The sequence below is a fragment of the Uloborus diversus genome, chromosome 1 (genome assembly GCF_026930045.1).
Source record: "Uloborus diversus isolate 005 chromosome 1, Udiv.v.3.1, whole genome shotgun sequence".
NCBI lineage: Eukaryota > Metazoa > Arthropoda > Arachnida > Araneae > Uloboridae > Uloborus > Uloborus diversus.
In genome coordinates this window covers 87,758,174-87,779,180 of record NC_072731.1, presented here as the reverse complement: position 1 = coordinate 87,779,180, position 21,007 = coordinate 87,758,174, and the positions used below count along the sequence as shown (strand labels likewise).

The 21,007-nt window shown below is 31.2% G+C and overlaps 1 protein-coding gene across 4 annotated transcripts in view; it reads right to left on the bottom strand.

Moving 5' to 3' along the window:
- Positions 1-21,007, bottom strand: part of LOC129218574 (fragile X messenger ribonucleoprotein 1 homolog) — an 83,056-nt gene that overhangs the window by 53,918 nt on the left and 8,131 nt on the right. For all 4 annotated transcript variants that reach the window (XM_054853206.1, XM_054854545.1, XM_054853870.1 and 1 more), the window contains exons 2-4: positions 14,348-14,400; positions 7,151-7,253; positions 4,146-4,300 (exon numbers count right to left, since the gene is read on the bottom strand). In XM_054853206.1, the coding sequence (XP_054709181.1) occupies positions 4,146-4,300; positions 7,151-7,253; positions 14,348-14,400 (311 nt within the window). The remainder of the gene's footprint in view (positions 1-4,145; positions 4,301-7,150; positions 7,254-14,347; positions 14,401-21,007) is intronic.

Below are 21,007 nucleotides of genomic sequence, written 5' to 3'. Positions count from 1 at the left end.
GCATACCTACATACTATGCTTGGATGCAGAATCGCCCTTTAATTTTGTTTTGCTGCAAGCTGAGGCACAAAACTTTTTTTGCCACTCTCCAGCATAATTGTCATACAATTCCCTTCCCTGGGGAGAAAACTGGTTTCAATTCACATTTTTAATCACAATGTGGAATTCTACTTTTCCCTAACATTGGTGGACGACTAGAAATGAACACCATCTATTGAGAAGAAAGTAAAACATTTTCATGATTGATTTAAATGACTGCAAAAACAGGAGAAAATGGTAAGTAACGGAACTCAGGAGATGGAAACATGTAAGTCTCCCGTTAAACGCAGTGGAGTTGACAAGTACGGTGTACTGACACAGGACCCAACTATCACAAATATGATTGCTTTTCCATTAACAGAAATTAATTACATTGTAAAATTGCTATTTTTATGTAAAGTTTCAAAATTACATTTGCTATGAAATATATTATGTAAATATACATTTTTTTTTTTTTTTTTTTTTGAAATGTTGCAATGAATGCAATTCTGCATAATTCTTTGTAAATTGAAGTGTTGCGCTTCGACCGGGAAGGCATCAAAACTGGTACAAAAAAATTAAGAAATGATTTATTCTGGAATGTCAACATAACCTTATGGAATTGATTATTGGTGCCATTTTTAGCCTACTTTCCCAGAAAAAGTTTGAAAAAGAAGGAAAAAGCAAGAAAGAAGGTTTAATGCATCTTAAAAATACAGTCAACGCTCTATATAACAACCTTCTATTACTGCGACCTTTCCATTATAGCGACCGATGCATGAAGTCCCATTTCCAATTCCATAGATGCAATGTTATTTTACTGTCCATTAGAGCGTCCGAACTGAACCGTTCATTCCAATATAACGTCCAAAACTAAGTTTAAATTTTTGTTCTAATCTCAGGACTAACTATCCGAAAACTAATGTTTTAACACTATACGTTTCTAAAGGTAAAATATGTTCATTTAAATGAATTATTTTTTAGTATAAGGTAAAAGAAATAATGAAAATAGCGCACAAATGATAGACATCACAAAAGGAAAAAGTCTAAAAAAGAGGAAAGCTTCTACAATTGTAGCATAAAACTTTAAAAAAGAAAAAAAAAACTCACGCAATTTTTAAAAAATTATTTTGTTAGTTTCTTGATTATCTTCTAAAATGAAGCATAACTATGAGAAATTATTCCTGCATTTCCAAAAACGACTTAACAACTTGCATTACGTTATTACGACCTCTTGTTATAGCGACCGATTTCGTTTGAAGGATTGGGGTCGTTATAACGAACGTCAACTGTATAGCTAAAAACAAAAAAAGTCAAAAATTAAAAATAAGATAATCAAATAAATATTGAAAATTTAAAAATTGGAAAGTAGGGTATTGAGAGGGGGGAAATGTCTATCGGTTTGAAGGTCTGTATGCCCGCTCCCCATATTTGATTTGAACAATTTTTCTTTCCATTTTGAGCAGTTCAAAAAAACTTAACATTTGCACCTACGGAGAAACTCAAGGCAAATACAAACTCCGAACACTTAGAGGAGAATTTGCTTCAAACAAACTTTGTAAGAAAGTTTTTGAAGAAGAGCATGTGTAGAAAATGATTTTGATTTAAACAGTTTAAAACCTTTAGCTCTGGCACCTACGGTGAAACTAAGTCAATATAGATCCTGAACTTAAAGGCGGATTTACTTCAAACAAATTTTGTTGGAAACAGCTTGATAAACAACTCCTAACTCTGACTCCTAGAAGTTTAGGGCAGTCCACTCCGAATCCGACTCCTACACCTGGAAAATAGCCGGACTCAGACTCCATGACTCCAGCTCTGACTACGTAGCTTTGGGGAAAATGTAGACATGGAGGGGAAATGACCGACTCCAACTCTTTTATCAAAAAATAAGTCCGACACCATCTCTACTAACAATGGCAGAGTTGCAGATTTTAAGGGAAAATGACCAATTCCGACTCTTTGAATTAAAAACCTTCGACTGCGGAATCTGACTCTTTCACCCCAAAATGAAATTGGTTCTGACTCCGCAGCCATGGTTTCTACTTTGAAATAATTATTGTTGATAAGATTTGTTTTTATTTTCATGCTTAAATTTTAAAGTGTTTGGCAGAGAAATTTGGAGTTCATTAAGTTTCTACAAAAAGATATGCGCACACGTTTTTTTTTATATAATGAAAATTATTTCTTTAAGCTGTCATTTTGTTCTTTTTTTTTAAAGATTATCTTAAAGGTACATTTACTTATTTTTCAAAACAAAATTTGGCAACAGTGAAAAAACAAATTTTTATTTTTGACATTATGTATTTTTTTTAATGAGCTTATTTTTTTTTCATTCTTTTTTATTTCTTTTTGAAAGTGATTGAAGATTTTTTTAATGGAAAAATTATATTAGCTGCTTTGTTTAAAAGGTGCTACTACCTTAAATATTCTTTACTCATTTATTTCTTCAGATAAGGAAGGCATATTTTTTTTCTAGAAATCAGATTAAAATGTTAACAAGTTACGTTTGAAATAATATGCGATTTTAGCTAATTTTGAGAATATTGATCAGATACTAGAAAGTCGATATTGGTATACGGGAAAGTAGGTTTGTTTAGTTTCTGACAGAACTTCTTAACAAATGCATAGGGTACTCTTCTGCAGCAAAAGTACTTCTTTGTAACAGATGCCTGCTGGAAGTTCATTGATAAGAATAAATGCATTACAAGACTCAATAATAAGGAAAAGTGCCAGATGTAAAGGACTATAGAAAGCAAGCTGTTAAGAAATTGCCATCCGACTCCTACTCAAGAGATCATTATCAAGAATTTCTTGAACTTATTTTAAATAGTCCAACGTAAAACCCTTTATCCTGGAATTAGATTTATTGCACCCAGAGCTATGCACCGTACTCAATGAACCTTAAAAATCTTGTGCCGTTTTAAAATCTAAATGTTTAACTACAAATTCACCATTACTTCAGTAGAAGATATCGGATTGTAACAGATACGGTATATTTGGAATGTGTTTATTGAAAACCTTTGATAACAGTTTCTATACTTTAGAATGCGCTATGTAATGATTTCAATTTAATGAAATCTAAATTTCATAAATGCAATATAAAAGTATTGATGAAGAAGTTAGTAAAATTGCATGACTCTTTTTGACAATCAAGTGACACACTTGAATTGAAGACAATTGGTAAAACTGCTCAAGAAGTGAATGAAAAAATAATGATGCAAAATACCTCAGATTATGCCCAAAAATATCATGAAATTTAAAGACTTCCTAAATTATGATCATTAACTGAAAAAATGAATTTACTTGATACATATTATCATGCAAAACTTGAGAGATCAAACAAATCTGTAAGCGAGTTGAACTATCACAAAGCACCAAATTTTTTGAAGGAAACCAGTTATTAATAATCTTGCTGAAAGGAATTAATATACAGTAGACTCTCATTTGACACAGATTTGATTACACGCAGTTTAAGATTTGACACCTTTATTTTACACAGATGAGTTTTGACTTTACACAGATGACTTTACACAGAACCTTTTGCTGTAAATCCCCAGAAAATATCACCTTCATGGGCATAGATCGATGGAAATCTATATATCTGGAGAATGATATTTCATGATACTGAAATTTTTACATCACCCAGCCCTGTTAATCATTTATTCTTGATTAAGTTCTGAATAACTTGTTAAATCTTGTTCATTAAATCTAGTTCTTGTTAAATCAGGGCTTATTACAAATGAATACGACTGTAGTAAAAAAAATTTGAGATAAGCTTCACTATCTGCACTGCTGCAGTTGGGAGGGAGGGATGCAGTCGCCTGAAATATAAAGTTTTCAAAAAATAAAGCAACAGTGATGTAAATTGGTTTCAAATCATCTTTTTCTTTCCAATTACAGCACAGACTGTCTGCACGAAAAAATACCTATTGCAGTTATAAATTGAAAATAACTTCATATCTGCTTTGAAATTCATAGGGATGAAACAGAAGAACGCAGCTCTGGTGAAATCAAATTGAAAGATAAGAACTTTCAGTGTGAAAAGTCTCCTTTTTTCAAAATAACAAAGTACATGAAACAAGTTGTTAAAATACAAAAAAGATAATAACAGTACAACAACTTACTTAGTATTTTTTAGACGTAACCTGTCACTAGGCACAATTTCTGTATATGTTGTTTCCCAGCCTAAATATTCCACCACATGGAAATCTCCTTTGGTCATTTTTACCACAGCACGCCACCATCCACACGCTTCCTGTTCATTTGCTCGAGAAAAAACCTTTAAAGATATTTAGAGATGTCATATTAAAGTTTTCAGCAAAATAATCTTAGTAATTTTTCAGTTTCTAGTACATCTTAAGACCAGATAAATACAGATGAACAACTATTCAATTTTCGAAGGAAAACAAGAACCAATGAGAAAATAATTTAATTAAAGACATTAGAGTTCAAAAAATAAAAATAAAGTATTGTTTCTCTAACCCTCCCCCTCTCTTCCTCCAAAGAAAAAATTAAATTAAAACATGCAAGTGGTTTAAAAAACAAATAACTAAAAAAAAATCAACCTATGTAGGAACTTGTGAATTTTAGAGGAAAAAAAAAACAAGTTTCTTTTAATTTTATGTTGCAACTCATTTTGTAAAACTAATTTGCAGCTACTCCTTTTTTTTTTCTGTTGTTCATTCCTAAATCTGCTCAGCTTCAGTGAAAAACTAAATGATCCCATGCCATCAAAAAATGAAATGCTAGAGGTGATTCAAATATTACATCCTGGATTTGGCAAAAAAATTTTCTAAGGAAATTTTTGGTAGGTTCAATAAATGCAGTCATTTTCTAGTGAACTTTTCGTAAAACTGGCTAGTCATCAAGGCTTTCATAGTTTTTTTTTTCTTTTTAAAAATATTTTTATGTGATGATTGCAACCTATGTCTGGATTACTGTTAATCCAAAAGCTATGACCAATAAATGTTTCTTATTAATTATAATACATATTAGAAATGGAGTTTAAACAATTAAATGTAACTTTAATGTTTTCCAAGTAATTATGATAAAATTAAGATCACTTCTATGCATCAAAATTTTTATATATCGAAGTTTTTCTCTGCAAGATGCTACTTTGATATATGGAGGTCCGACTGTAAAAGAATGAATTTGATTGAAAAATCTAGAAAAAGTTGGATAATTATTTTATTTTGGCAAATTTAAAAAATAAAACTTTTTATAAAAGTTTGAATTCTAGCAAATGTGACTTTTGAATGAACTCAATACTGACATACAAAGAAATAGCAAAATATGCAGGGATGCCAAACTTGAAAGAACAATATGAGGACCCATTAGAAAAGACTAAAAACATGTACTTGAAAAAACAAATTGCCATAAAGTGATACCGTGAAAGTCAAAGCGAGAAGTGGGAAGTAAAACGTTGTCCAAAGTTTCACGCCTTCATTTATTTGGAATCAAGGGAGGCATTACAGATGATTATTAGTGAGTGACTCATACTAAGGAAGGCGATGTGAAAAAAAAAATCAAAACTAAGTAAGCTGCATTTGAAATATAATGAAAACATTGCATTAAAAATTTTAAATCATCATATTGCCAAATAATATGGTAAATGAAACTGAAACGATGGAAAAATACACATTACATTGTAAATGCATTTGTTGCTGTTATTTCTATAAATATGCTTATATGATATGTGTGTTACATCATAGTAAGAAAAATTTGAAAAACGTTTTGAAAACAGAAAGCAAAATATTGAAAAGAGCTGCTGGTTGGACTATTTTTCTTTTATTATCAAAAATTTTAACACTTTTGTAATTATTCTTGCTGTTAAAATGATAAATATTTGACGTATTTTAAAATAAATGATTAAAAGAATCGAATTTGTTATTGTCCTTGGTCAACAAGCTTAATATTCATTTTAGTTCTCACTTAACAATACTGCAAAATTCATTAATCTACTAAAGTCACTAACTAAAATGCAAAATTCACTAGTCAAACATAGCTATTTCCATTTAAGCCTCAAGGAAATATAATCGGAAGCTGCACTTTTAGATATTAGATGAGTGATTAAGTTCTTTCGGCCTAATGCCAACAAGTTTAATTAATCTTTGCAAAACGTACAGAATTTTGGGATAAAAAGCTTTCACAGTAATTCTTCTACACAAAAGAAACAGTATGCAAAAATTCCAAGAAAATCCATAGACTACTTCGAGTATTACGATTGCAAACATAAGGGCACTGCATTTATATATATATATATATATATATATATATATATATATATATATATATATATATATATATATATATATATATATATATAATATTAGCCAAAACGATGTCCTTTAAGAGGGAATTACTCAATTTTTAATGCGATTTTTTTTCTCGTTTAATAAATTACCCATGAACCTTTTAATTATTTTTACAAAATTCCACAACATTTCCCTGATCTCTTTATTTTTGTCTCCACCCCCGTTAAAGAAGGCATTTTCACTAAGGATTCTTTTTTAAATGAATTTTTTTTAAACATTGGAGAGTTCTAGAGTACAATGTTCACAAAGATGATGCATTTTACATTTATAAAGAAGATAAAAATATCAAATGATTTGAAGTAACACATTTTCAATAAATAAAAAAAAGTCTGAAGAATCAAACACACGTAAATTTCAAAAATATTAAGAAAGGCTAACATTTTATTTTAAACTGTAGCTATACTTGTAATTCAGGGGCTTGGAGTCACACAAACAGGTCACCATAAATTTTCAATGACACAAAGACGTATCAGCTGTTACGATTATGTTTCAATACACAAGATAAACATTATACGCAAATACGCATGCACAAATCAGAACTTGAGGCAGGTGGGCATACGTGTCCACCTCCAAGTTTGATATGCCTACACCCAAAAGTAACAGAAAAAGAAAAAGTAGTTACATTTTTGTGACCCTAAGCCCCGAAAATTATAATGCAATAGATAAAATCAGTTCATTGACAAAAAGTAAAATATTATTTCTTAATATAATTTCTTCTTATAAGACATTTTTAGGATCTCAAATCAAATTTAATGTTTTAACTGCTCTAAAGAACTGAATGCACAATGCAAAAAATATTTTTAAAAGATACAAACCTCAACTTCTTGACCTTCCGTCATACTAATAGGCTTGTCATCTTTAGGTGGTGCAGGAGGTAACCTAACCCTTTGAAAAGGAAACTTGCTTTCAGGCTGCCAACTGCAAAATCCATTTCATAAATTCACATCATAAAAAGCTGGTATTGGATGGGAATCATCGCGATTGTAATTTTATAAAACTTGCTTTCAAGCCAATAAAATTTATTTGAATGAAAAGCAATCATGCAAGAGTATATTTTTGGAGATAAACTATGATGTGAGTGCTAATAATACAACTTACAAAACTCTTCCAATTTACAAACTGAATTTTTTCTATTTTTTCAAATTTATTCAGAGGCAAAAGAAAGGTGATCAGAGTTAAGATTCTTACTATTAATCCTAAAAATTTCACAGGTAAAATAACATTGCTGCCACACAAATATATAACTCATTGTTTTTCCTAATCTGTTCTTAGAAAACAAAAAAAAGCTCTTACCAAAACAAGAGAAACTGCCATTGCTGTACAAATTGTAAGTATAAATAGTGGAATATCATGAAACTTGGGATCCAAACTTAATTAAATGCATTTAAAAACATTTTAAAATAAGATAAATTAAAAACTACCATTAGTTTAATAACTAAAACAGAGGAGAAAAAGAAAAAAAGAAAACAGAAAATAAGCAAAGCAGTTTTCAGGTACAATAAGATAAAATAGCTTGTAACTTTAAGAATAAGTGAAATATTAGCAGGATGCAAAAGAATTGAAATCTCAGGCATGGCACAGAATTTTGGACTCTGCTGTGCATGTGCCCAATACTGGTATGTTTAAAAAAAAGGGGGGGGGGGTACTTTTAAGTTTAAAAATATCAAAACTCATTCCAGAGAGTTTAAAATATTCATGAAAACTGTCCTAACCTTCAAAATATAGGAAAATGAAAAATATTTATAAGAGAAGTTGAACATTAATAATCAACTTTTTGGAGCTCATTTCTTCATTTTTTTTTCATCACAGGATGGTTTAAAATGCAATGATACAAATCATGAAGCCAAGAATTTTCAAAAAGTGTAAATTCTTCCAATTATGTCAACCTTTCTTTCAATCAGTTCAACAAAAAATCTCCGAGATATATAATTTTGATTAATGAAGGTATCCTTAACAAGGTGAGGGAATCTTACACAAATGCTGAAAATGTTTTTGGAGAAGTAAATACATTAATACAGTAAAACATTAACACTGTCACCAACAATGAAGGAAGATTGGCAAAATGTAATATTAATGCACTATTAATAGTGTTTTGAATACCCCCATTTGCATACATATATAAATATGTAGGAAAATTTGCTTACTATTTTGAAATTTTTAATCTTTAATTGAAACTTCTATGCGACTAGATTAGAACCAGCTATATAAAAAATATTTTTATGTTTTTAAATATATATATTTGAATGTTCACATTCAATGAAATCTTAATATAAAAAATTTTGTTCTGTATTTGATATCGGACAAAATACAATTTTATTAAAAACTTAGTTTTGGGTTAGTGATGTAAAATATGCGGATATTTATTTTAGGGGTACATACCCAAAAAGAGTATTTACCGGGTAAATATCCAAAATGGGTACTTACCTGGGTATTTATTTCAAAAATTTATACTCATCTAAAATACTTTTCTGTGTGTATTCCACTATGTATATATACAGGGCCTATTTCAAAAGTAATTTATTGAACAGATTTGCACAAACACTTAAAATTCTTCAAAGTAATGTTCTTGGGCTTCAGCACATTTCTTCCATCGTCTCTGCCATGACTGGCAAGTGCTATGAAAGGCGTTTTTGGGGATCTTCCCTAAGGTCTTCGTCACGGCTGACTGGATCTCTTCTACGGATAAAAAATGGGCTCATTTTCAGGCCTGCCTTAATCCGAGGGAACAAAAGAAGCCTCCCGGGCGCGAGGCCAGGACTTTTGTTGGTTAAGCAACAAAACTTAATCGAGTACCATTTTTTCTGTGACACGGTCAATGTGCAGTTAACATTAACTTACATCCGGCCACTTCCACAGCTCGGAGAATCGGAAACTGGTTTTTACTACCTGAGGGTCCTCCTCACCTAAACCAAATAGTTCAATTATACTCCGACTAATAAAAGCGGCCTGGAAAAAACCATTGCATTACTTTCGGAATACACCTTGTATAACCAACCATATATATACAAAACAATAAGTTTTTGCCCAAAAATTGTATATTTTGATCACATATTTAACAGGGTTTGTACTTAATTTCAGAAATAAAATGAAGGAGTTTTGAAGGAGCAAAAGGAGATTTTGAAGGAGTACTAATAGGCTGTCCTTAAATGATGTTGCACTTTTTTTTCAGCATGTTTGACTTTGACCCCCTTCTGCCTTCGTCACAAAGCGCCACACTTCATCTTTTTCTTCCTCTTGTCACATGTAATATTTTTTATAAACATTTTGTTATAGTAACTGTCTGATGTCACTTTTTGTCTCTTCACCTTGTCACAATTTCATGAACCCGTCTACCCCTCAAGGCATGACATCACTTGTGGACGACACATTTTACAATATCATAACAGCGATTTGCTAAACAATTGTTTTTTTAATAGAATCACTTAATATAGTACTCTGCTTATGTATTTTTAAATATTTAAATAATAATTAGACAAACTGACTTTTGTTGCTGAGAGTGTGGTGGAGAGAAAAGCAATAATCATAAAACTTGAAAAAATAACCAAGGACCATTTAAGCAGGTTTTACTTCACTTATGAAATGTCTTAGCCATCTAATAATATTCTCACCTTCAACTTTTAGGACTTCTATGACCAATTTGTTAATCACATCTTGATGAAAAAAAATAAATGTACGATATTACTACATTAAAATCGCTCTTATACCTTCGCCTTTGTGACGAAGTTAAGTTGTCGATCGAAGTATTTTAAGTTACTGTCATGGAGAAAGATTATGTAGTGTTGAACAAAAAAAGAAGGAGTTTTGAAGGAGTTAAAACCCAAATGAAGGAGTTTGAAGGGCCCTTCAAAAAAATTTCCTAAATGAAGGAGTATTGGAGGAGTTTTGAAGGAGTGTACGAACCCTGTTTAAAGAAGTATTGTGTGAAACTTAGGAATCTAATATGATATTCACATTAAATGTGTTGGATATGCCTAAACAATGTTAATAGTCAAATTTCAGATATAAAAAGCAGGGTTGGCAAGGTTTTGAACACTGCGGTAAAAATCCCTGGTTTTTACCATCCTGTCCAAACTGTTCGAAAGTGTCCAAAACTATATTTTTAGAAAAATTGTATTTTGTGAGAAAAACATCAAAAACAGAATAAAATGTATCGAAGTAATGTTTTACATTGAACACGTGATTCAGTGTGAACATTCGGCTTAAATATGCAGCTGATTTTAATCTAGTTACATAGAAGTGGAATTCTTCAGAACAAAATGTGTCAAAATTATACATTTTTTGACTACTTAATATATTTATTCAATAGAACATTCAGGTATAAATATATCTGTAGCTTATTTATACAGCTGATTTTAACAGGGGTGATTGTGAGTTCATCAAAAAATACCTGAAAGTTTCAAAGCGAGAACGGGGGGGGGGGGGTAATCTTTGGCTCCTATTACTTAAGCGCACCTTTGCCATAGTATTAACCCATTAAGCGCCAAGTCTCCCATTTTGGGAACCTTCAATTAAGATTTTTTTCTTCATCAAGTAATTAAGATATCATTTTGAAATTTTTTAAAATGAATGATAGAGAACCAAACTTCACTGGTAATTTTTTCAAAAAGGTTTGGAATGTAAATTCCTTTTTGAAAATTTTTTAAATTTTGCAAAAAATTCTTGTTTTTGCATTACACGGGGAAAAAATTCCCTAAAAGTAATAAATGCAAATGCAGGAAATTAGGAACATGGAATATGAAGTTCAATAGACCTTTTTTCAAATCACAACAAACAGGGCCCAAGAAAAATAATTTAAAGTAGTTTTAGAGGACTTTATTTACTGAAGTCCCAAAATGGGAGACTTGGCGTGTTCTGATTAGCAGAGCAAGTCATGCCCAGTAGAAATCGTCTTCACCCATTTTGCATGAATGAACTCTCCCTTTTTTTCCTGTTGAAGCCACAGCCCCCTTTGTAGTTTCTCATTGTAAACACTCTTTTATTGTTCAAGGTCAAGAGCAGGTGCTTTTATCAAAAGAAGTAACATTTCATTCGTTTAGAAGAAAGTTCTGGAGAAACAGGGGTGCCAATACTCCCTAAGGAGGATGACGCATCTCTCTGAATTTCTACAGATCACGAAAGAAATTTCCGTAAAAGAAGTTCAAATTCCCTTTAAAACTATTCCTCCCCCCACCATAAAATAATTTTATAGCTCAGTCAGCTCCATGCTCCCCTCCCCCTTGAGGGCGCTCCCCCTTCAATTAGGGAGGTTGAATTTCAATAGAGAAATTTCTTCATTTTTTTTTTTTTTTTGAAATAAAAAATGTAGTAAGAATTTTTTTATTTGCTACGAGCTTCAAACACTATTAAAATAATATTTTTTAGCTTAAAACAAGAAGATGAGTGCAGGATCACTTGTTTGTGAATCGGCAAATTCTTTTCAGATAGTTGAGAAAAAAAACTTTAATCGAAATCGTTTAGATCAGATGTAATGCGATAACTGTCTCACTTTATATTTTTACCATTTATCGTAATTTGTTGGATGAAATCGGAGAAACTATGACCTTTGATAATTCCTCAATGCGAAGCATGCTAGACATTTATCTCTAAAAACATTATGATAATGAATAAATCATGTCATCAAACATGTTGTGAAGCAACCGAAATGTTAACTGCAAAAAAAACCCTTGCCTATAATAACACAATTACACCATCAGGGAGCCCAAAAAATATCTTAGTTTCATTTTATAAGATACATTTTATATAGTGCTCCATGTCCTTGTCATTTACCATTGCTAGATCCCCCTACATGATTAATAGAAAAAAGCTACCTCTTCCCTTTTAGTGTATGAAAATCTTAAGGCTTTTTGCTAAAAGGTAGTAAAATGTGTGGGAAAAGTTCCATTTTGTACAAAAATGTATAAGAAAAAGGAATTCAACACGAATGAAAACCAGACGCGGAGTGATGTAAGGGCATAGGAAGGGGGGGGAAGAGACGTTCTTAAGGGCCCCAACGGCTCAAGAAATTGAAAATAACTAGCATACTAATACTTATTAATGTCGCAAATATACACTGCTAGCCTCTACTGCTGGCCTCCACGGCTTTTGTTGCAAGGGGGCCCAAAATGTATAGCTTTGGATGTCATGAAAACTTAAAAGTTTTACATTTTAAAGCTTGAATATGTAAAATATGTACATAAAGTACCAATACCTAGCTATATTAATTACATAAAAACGATTTTAGGGCTTTCTAATTGGATTTAGCCAGAAATTATTCAAGTATCAACATATTGGCAGGGATATGTATGTTGTCCCCATTAAACGCCAAGTCTCCCATTTTGGGACCATACCATATCTCCTAACCTAATAAATATTTTTGCGAAATTTCAGCTACATATGATTAGAGATGTGTATTGAATATCAAAACACATGAAAACTTAAGTAATTTCAATGTGGTTCATATAGCGGCGCTTAATGGGTTAAATAGTTCTGAGTCAAAATATTGTGTGTACATTTGATTAAATTTTTAATTGGTTACAAAGTTACTTTTGAGCTGGTGTTATACAAATTATTATACAAATTACCTTGACATTTATCCATCTTAAGGGATAGGTGTCCATCTTAAGGCTCTTGCAGGTATAGTTGATGAGTATTATATAATTTTAAAAAATTGCGGAGGTAGGGAGATAAAAGCATAACAATTTTAAAAAAAACATAATTCCGGTATTTTCGGACATAAAAATACCGGAAATACGTCCCAAAATACCGGAAATTTTGTAAAATACCGAAACACTCTCACCCCTGTTTTAATCTTTTACGTAGAAATTAAATTCTTCATTAAAAATTTCAATAAACCGCATTTTTCGACACTTGTGCATGTGTGCAAAAGAAAGTGTTCAAAATATAGTGCAATAATTGACTTAAATGCAATCAATTACAAAGTTTTGTAATTATAGAACGTATTATATTATAAATTTGAACTAAAAAAAAGGATAGCACAAGTTTTTTTTAATGTAAATGTTTAATCATCAATTTCTTGTTCTTTAATCTATAATTTAAAATAAATAATTTTCGTTAAAACATCACATAAAACTTATTTGCACAAACCATTAAAAAAAAATTAAGCTTTTTTTTTTTTGCACCTAAGCATTGCACATTTAATGACATTTATTTGAGTTATAAATGGAACTGAAATTAGTTGTCTTGTTAGTGTTGTAAATTTCCTTTCATAATTCTACGAACTACTACATAAGGAAGTTTTTATGTAATGGAGTTTTTGTTTAGTGGACAATTTTTCGAAAATATTCTTTAAATAAACATTTGTGAAAAATATCATCAAATACTCATTAATATCTATATTTATGCATTACGAATATTGTTTTTTTACATGTTTATTTTCAATAAAAAATAGTACAGTCATTTTTTTACCTCCATAGTTATATATCTGAAATATATTTTCAGCGTTAGTTAATTAAAAGATGGTTTGCAGGAACTAAATTTAAAATTTTGAGAGGAGGAAGACTTCTTTCCATGATTTATGCATTTAAATCATGAAAAGAAGTATCATGGAGGGGTATTGAAACTTTTTGGGAAAGGAGAAATTAGGAATGCTATTTGATAATTTGCAGCATTTTGTGGTAATCCCACATTTTAAAAGGTAGTGTTTGATGTCTTTTTCTGCTCCAAAATTTTATCTGAATTCTTTTAAATCACTTATTTTGATTGGACGAAAGCCTGGTACCCAAGACATTTTTAAGGAAAAGATCTAAGAAATTTGACACCTAACTGAATTGTAGCATATGATTTAATTATGAAATATTTCAATTGCTATAATACAGTTAATTCTTGTAAATTGAAGAGATGATTTCTTTCCCAAACTATATAATGATCCTATTTGTATTACAAGATTTTTTCGGTCTATATGAAGGTATGACTGACCAAACAACTGATATTGACCACAATTTCAAGAACAGAATATGAGTCATTTTGCACAACATGAATATAAGTCGAAATAATAAAGGTATAAAACTACTTACTCATTTTCAAATGCTACAGTAACTTCATCTTCATGAACATCAGTAATAAAAGCCTAAAAGTAAGTTCAAAATTCATATTATTCTTAACTATTTTAGCCTAACAACTAAGTAAACATACATAAAATGTGTCCTCTGCTAAAAATCTTACTAAATTATCATTTCAGGTGAACCTGAATTTCAAACAAACCATGAAAACTACAAGTTCAAAAAACAGTATGAATGTATTAACGCTACCACAGTAGAAAGTGCGTTAATGACGAATAAAGGCATTGGTTGTTTGCAGGGGAACAAAGTTACCTTTTGGATTCCCCATTTTGGATACAAAGGAAAGCAGCCAAAACTGTCAAATATTATAAAAACTGCCAAAACAGTAGCTACGGTGGTGTTAATATGTAAGTACTCAAAAAACATTGAATTATAAATAGTAAACTTATTACTTTTCATGATTTGAAAATTACAAAACAATAAAGTATGTCCTCCATTTATGAAAGGAGAAAAACATCATCTAGCGATGTTCACCATTAAAAATATTCCATGTAACACATTTCAACTTTCTATCCACCAAACGCATTAACTGTTTCATAACAGGGGCAGGGATTTAAAGGAATTCAAACATTCTTTAGCAATAAAGCTAAAGTTGGAAGAATAACTTTTTAGCAAAATACAAAAATGACAAAAGTTAATGAATATGTTTACATATTTTTTTCACTGCTCTATGTGTTTCATTTCTAGTTAAAAACAAAATAGCTAACATTTCTTTACAATTCGAAATAAAAAATTTCGAATCGTACTTAGCACTTGCGTTCTCAACACAAGTTTGATTTTTAAAGTGCTAATAATGCAATTATTGGGGAGAAACTTTATGCCTGTTAGGACAAAATATTGTTGTGCCTAGTGGCAGTTGAAACAGGCCAGCTAAGATTTATAAAAAGATTAAGTTCAATATCGCCATGCTTGTTTGCACTTTCGGATTGTGAATCTTTTCTTTTTCGAGCATAAAAGCGAAAGTACCTTGCTTCATTTTCTAAATTAGAGTGCTTTTGCATTTTGCGAAAAATGCGACGGGAGTGGAAGCCCTGAACAGGGGCGATAGTGGATTTAACGAAAATTTTTTGAAGACTGAGCGAAATAATTTTTCAGTTTTACAATGTGTTTTGTTTTTCCAAAATTTTTGGAAATGGTTACCCAAAATTTACCGATCACAACACCACTGAACTAAAATTATCTCTTTTATTGTAAATAATTACAGTTATTAAAAAAATCTCATTCTTATTGTAAAAAATATTGTAACTTCTTTCAAAAATTTAATTAGTTTTCTATAAAAGTCACAAAAATGACCACAAGCAAAAAAAAAAAAAAAACTAGAACAATCCCTAGTTGACTTTTTGATACTTGAAAAATTCTTATTAACAGACATACAATAGACCCTCGTTTTGCACGGGCTTATTTTACGTGGTTTTGACTGTACACGGTTTCAGATTTGACACCTTTATTTTACGCGGATGAGTTTCGGTTTTACACAGATGCGGCAATGCAAACACATAAAATTTTCCCCTCTTTCAAAATCCAAACTCCTAAAGATGGCAGATTAAGCTTAATCAACTGCATTTTGGCATGCTAATTATTGAGCTTGGGCCACTGGAGACATTTTATGCGATTCCAGAACTCTTCCCAGAAGTAAAGTTATTAAACTCACAGTTCAGAACTCACTGGAAGAGCTTTTAGGAGTGACAAAGGAGGTCAAAACCAGCGAGGATACTGACGTCGGTGACGCACAACGAAAAACGTTAACATTGAAAATTTTGAGCCAATCCTAGATAATAGAAATGATTTTTCTGATTTGTTAGTGAAGGAAGATTCTATTATGGAAATGATGCAAGTGATCATGGATGCGTTAATGCTCTACAAAGAATTACAGAGAAAAATTCTTAGTGACTGCCAAAAGACTATCATTGTCAGCTCCTCTTTATAAACAGAACACGAAATTAATTTGTTTCCTTTATGCATGTTGTGTATAAAAGTCGAGATAAGAACATATTAAACATCTTAATGCAATTAGTAGAGACGTACCGAGTACTCGGTAACTACTCGGTACTCGGCATACTCGGCCAAATTTTGATCAGATACTCGGCCAATACCGAGTAGTTGCAAAAAATTGAATATTGTCCAAGACAGACATTAAAATTTATAAAAAAGCGCAAGCATATTAAATATTCTGCAATCATTTTACAAGTCAATTTTAAATTTTGAGAATAATGAAGTTTTTAATGCTTTAATGAAATAAATCTTTATTTTAATGTCCCCAAAGTTAATAAAACTTATTTATTAAAAATTGTGCAAAAAAGGTAAGTATAGAAAATATGAAATTTTTACATAAAAAATAGATTTTTGCTACAAACAAAAATTAGTTATAAGAAATATAAAAATTCCTTTGCTTAAAAAAAAGGGAAATAAAACAACATTAAAAGCATAGTGCAGGAACATTGCAGATACATGTTTTGGCGTTACATGGAATTCCTTTTTTCAATGCACAAAATGTGAGCTTGTAGATTTAAAGGCATCCTACAAAAGTCGGATTTTTTTGTCGAATGTCTTAACATTTGTTACCTCACATTTTATGCACCAATAAAGACGTTCCTTCTAACGCAGAAACACATGTGTGCAGTGTTCCTGCACATTTGCTTTTAAAAATTATTTATGTTTGGCGGACTAGAACTAAAATAGATTGGTATAGTTTGTCTTAATTCCAACTTGATCAATCATACCTTTTATTTATTTATTTTTAATTTTAAAAATAATTTTTTGTAAAATTTTTGACGTAAACAAAATTTTTTAAATAATGCAAAATTAAATTTCAGCAGGAATTTAGTTTTAAAAACTTTTATATGGACAAAGAGGTCTATACTACTATTCCAATAAGTTCAAAATTGATCACGTGTGTGTCAGTGGTTCTTCTTAAAACATAATTGGTACTTGTTAACTCGGCCGAGTAGTGAAATGCCGAGTACTCGGTAACTCGGTACTCGGCCGAGTAGTGAAAGGCCGAGTACTCGGTACTCGGCCAAAGTGCTACTCGGTACGTCTCTAGCAATTAGTCATCACTAGAATGAAGTATTTTGTTATCTACGGAACCAAACTGCTACTTTAACGTATTAGGTCTCTATTTACGTGGTTTTGTTTTGTGGGCAGTTCTCAAAAGGTGGGAGCAAACAGATCTCAACTTTGAAGCTTCAACATCAAACAACTTTCATTTTAATTAACTCCAAAATTTTTTGAGATAAATTATAATACTGTATAGAGACAAGAATTGACATTAATTGTGGAAAAAATGCTCTTCAAACACCTTTAAAAAATATTTTCTTTGTTAAAAGGCACAATTTTTTGGACATTCAAAATGCTAACTGAGCAAATGCACCATCGAAAAAAAAAAAAATTTTATTATTTCCATAAGCCTCAAAAAAGATTAAGGGTACATTAATCTCAAACTAAATATTTTTTTCATAATACTTTCCACAAATTAAAAAAATAAAGATATAATATTTATTTTGTAAACGAATTTAGAAAAAAAGGAAGTTAGAAGTTTGATGTATGTCCAAAAGTTACGATCTAGACAATGTTATTATTTGAGAACTAAATAGATGATTTATATGTTTTAAAGGTAGTTTTTGATCCTAAAATTAATTGTTAATTATTTTAAAGTGTTTTCAAATGTTTTTATGCAGTATCTTTAAAACAAAATTATTTTTCTTAAACATATATGTGAGGTGTCCAAATTACGTTACGATCTACTGCCAATAATTCTGTCCATTTACTCATTATCTTACTACTATTATATATGCGAAAGATTGTCTGTATGGATGTTTGTTACTCTTTCACGCAAAAACTACTGAATGGATTTTGATGAAACTTTGCAATAATATAGCTTATGCATCAGAATAACACATAGGGTAGTTTTCGTCCCATTATGGGGGGCAAAACCCCCTTAGGGAGGCAATAAAACACAATTTTCGTATAAATTCTCTAATATGAGGATGAAAAAATACTTGCACATATTAACATTATATGTCCATTGAAAGCTCTGATTTTTCTGCTGAAGATGGCATCTGTTCGAAATTTCTAAGTAGAATAAAAAACGAGTTATGAGCTTTTTAGTTCCATGTTCAAAGACTTTCCTTAACTCAATACAATATTTAGTGTATCATCTCAACTCCCTGTCGATAACGACTATTGTTGTATTGTTGACTATATTTGCTTTTCGTGACCGTTCAAGGCTTTTCTCAAGTCAAATCTTGCACAAAGCAAGATTTTTGCACAAGATTGGCAATAATACATGGATTTGGCTGATTTTTTTTCCATTTTAATGCAACTTTGAGGCAATTCATGGTTTTTTTATTTATTTGTATTGACTGGGTATTTAATCGATCAGCTGGAATCCAGCCAAACTTTTTTTGTGGAATCATTTCAATAGCTAAGGCATTTAACATTTTTTTCAACTGTCGCTGTTTTTGAAGCTAAAGACTACGCAATACTGTTTCTCGGTTTTCACCATGTAACCAAATATTGCCATTTCTTTAATATTTCTTTCTTTAAATTTGTTAACACGTAAACTAATTCGCCAACTAATTCGTAAATTCATAAACAGCACAAAAACTTCCATTACTTTGTCATTGCACACAATTTCAAACGATTGCCAAATTTTTACTGTTTATTGGAAATATTTCGGGTAGCATCATTGTTGACCCTATTTTGAGACGATTTCTACGGTAAGAAGTTACACATTATACAATAATTTAGATTGCCTGTGTAGCGCTGGATATTATGTATTTGACGGAGATCGGGATTATAAGGGAACTGTTTCACTTTATTTAAGAATAGTTGACCTCACTCGAATTGGATTTTTTGGGAACTACCCAAACTGACTTCTTTACAACTCCTGAATGTTTTTGTGATTTATTTTTTGTGATTTTTGGGTTTCTTCTCAGTTTTGCCAACATTTCATTTACTCCCTTTCCCCCTAATTTTCAGTTTTAATCATACCTTTTGATACATTTAAGGGGGCAGGCAATTTGAAATGTCGCGAAACTAGAGACAAACAATGTTTTGGTAACTATTTGACCTCTGCCTGTAATGACCATTAACTTGAATCAATTGAAAAAAAAAACTACATCAACGTTAGCGAAGCCGCGGGCAAAAGCTAGTTTTAAATAATTTTCTGTCTTGTAAGCTTAATAAAAAATGCTAATATAATGTTAATTTCTATAATCCATTGATATTTTGCACAACTAATACGTTATGCATTGAACATTACATTACATAAATTGACTTGACTTGATTCTCTTAACGCCTAGTGGCGCATCAGGCCGCTAGTGTGGCATTCCATCCCAACCGGTTTAATGCTGCCTCCCTGGTCCTCTTCCAGCTTGGCCAAACAAAGGCATTTCTTTTTTGTATGACCATCTGATGCCAGGTTAGTTTTGGACGCTCGCGCTTCCTCTTGCCATCAGGGGTCCATGTGAGAGCAGTTCTTGTAAGGTCTATTGCCTGCATTCTGAGAATATGTCCTATCCATGACCATCTGTGCCTTTTTATCAGTGTGGTTATCGGCTTGCAATTTGTACGTTTGTACAGGTCTGAATTCGATATTTTATTAGTATATGTTTAATATTGTTCTCAGGCTTTCAGTTTGAAAGGCATCAAGCTCTTTTTCTTGCTATCTAGTTAGCTTTTATGTATTGCTGCCACAGAGTAATGGACTGCTGTAACTTTTGAATTGAAAATTTGTATTTTGAGTTTTACGTGTATGTTGTTAGATCTCCATATTTTATATAAAGATTTAAAGGTGCATTGAGCTTTTTTAATTCATATTAATATATCATTATTTATATCTCCCTCAGATGAAACATATGCCCCAAGATAAATAAAATTGTCAACTTCATCTATTTCCTTTCCATTAATGCAAATTTTTTCATTTTTGTTACTTTTGATTTTCATCATCTTTGTCTTGGCTTCATTTATTTTCAATCCGACTTTTCTTGCATTTTTTTCCAGCTTACTTGTTTTTGACTGCATAGTATCAAGGTTTGATGACAATTGTACAATGTCATCTGCATAGTGTAAATCTGCAAGATGATCATGCAAAGTCTTATCTTACCTCAGTTTTACAGTATCCCAAGTTTACAGTTTTACATAAACAGTAGAAATACAAGTTTTGATCGCAACAAACGCATTTAAGTAAACAAAACAGCGGCAGCTCATAACTCTGCAACATTTCAAAGATGATTATTTGTTACTTTGCCGATATTTTGGATAAAATGTCTTCAAATTACGACATCAAATGGATATCTAAACAGCAATTATTTAATAAATAATTCTTCAATGTTCTAATATTAAGATATTTCTCTCTTTGCACAAAAATCACTAAACAAACCCTGATTGTCGACAACTCACAGCGTACGATAAGCAAAGGTTTACCAGCGGAGAATTCCGGTCTTCGCCAACAGCATCAGTGTTAGCAACTTCATCACCTGCACTGGCAAAATGGATGGGGGGATTTTTCGGATTCTATGAAACCGTAACAAAATTTTATTGTTTAAAGAACAGCATATAGAGTCATTCAAGTACTTTAAATCCTCAATTTTTCATTGCAGAATTTAAAAATAG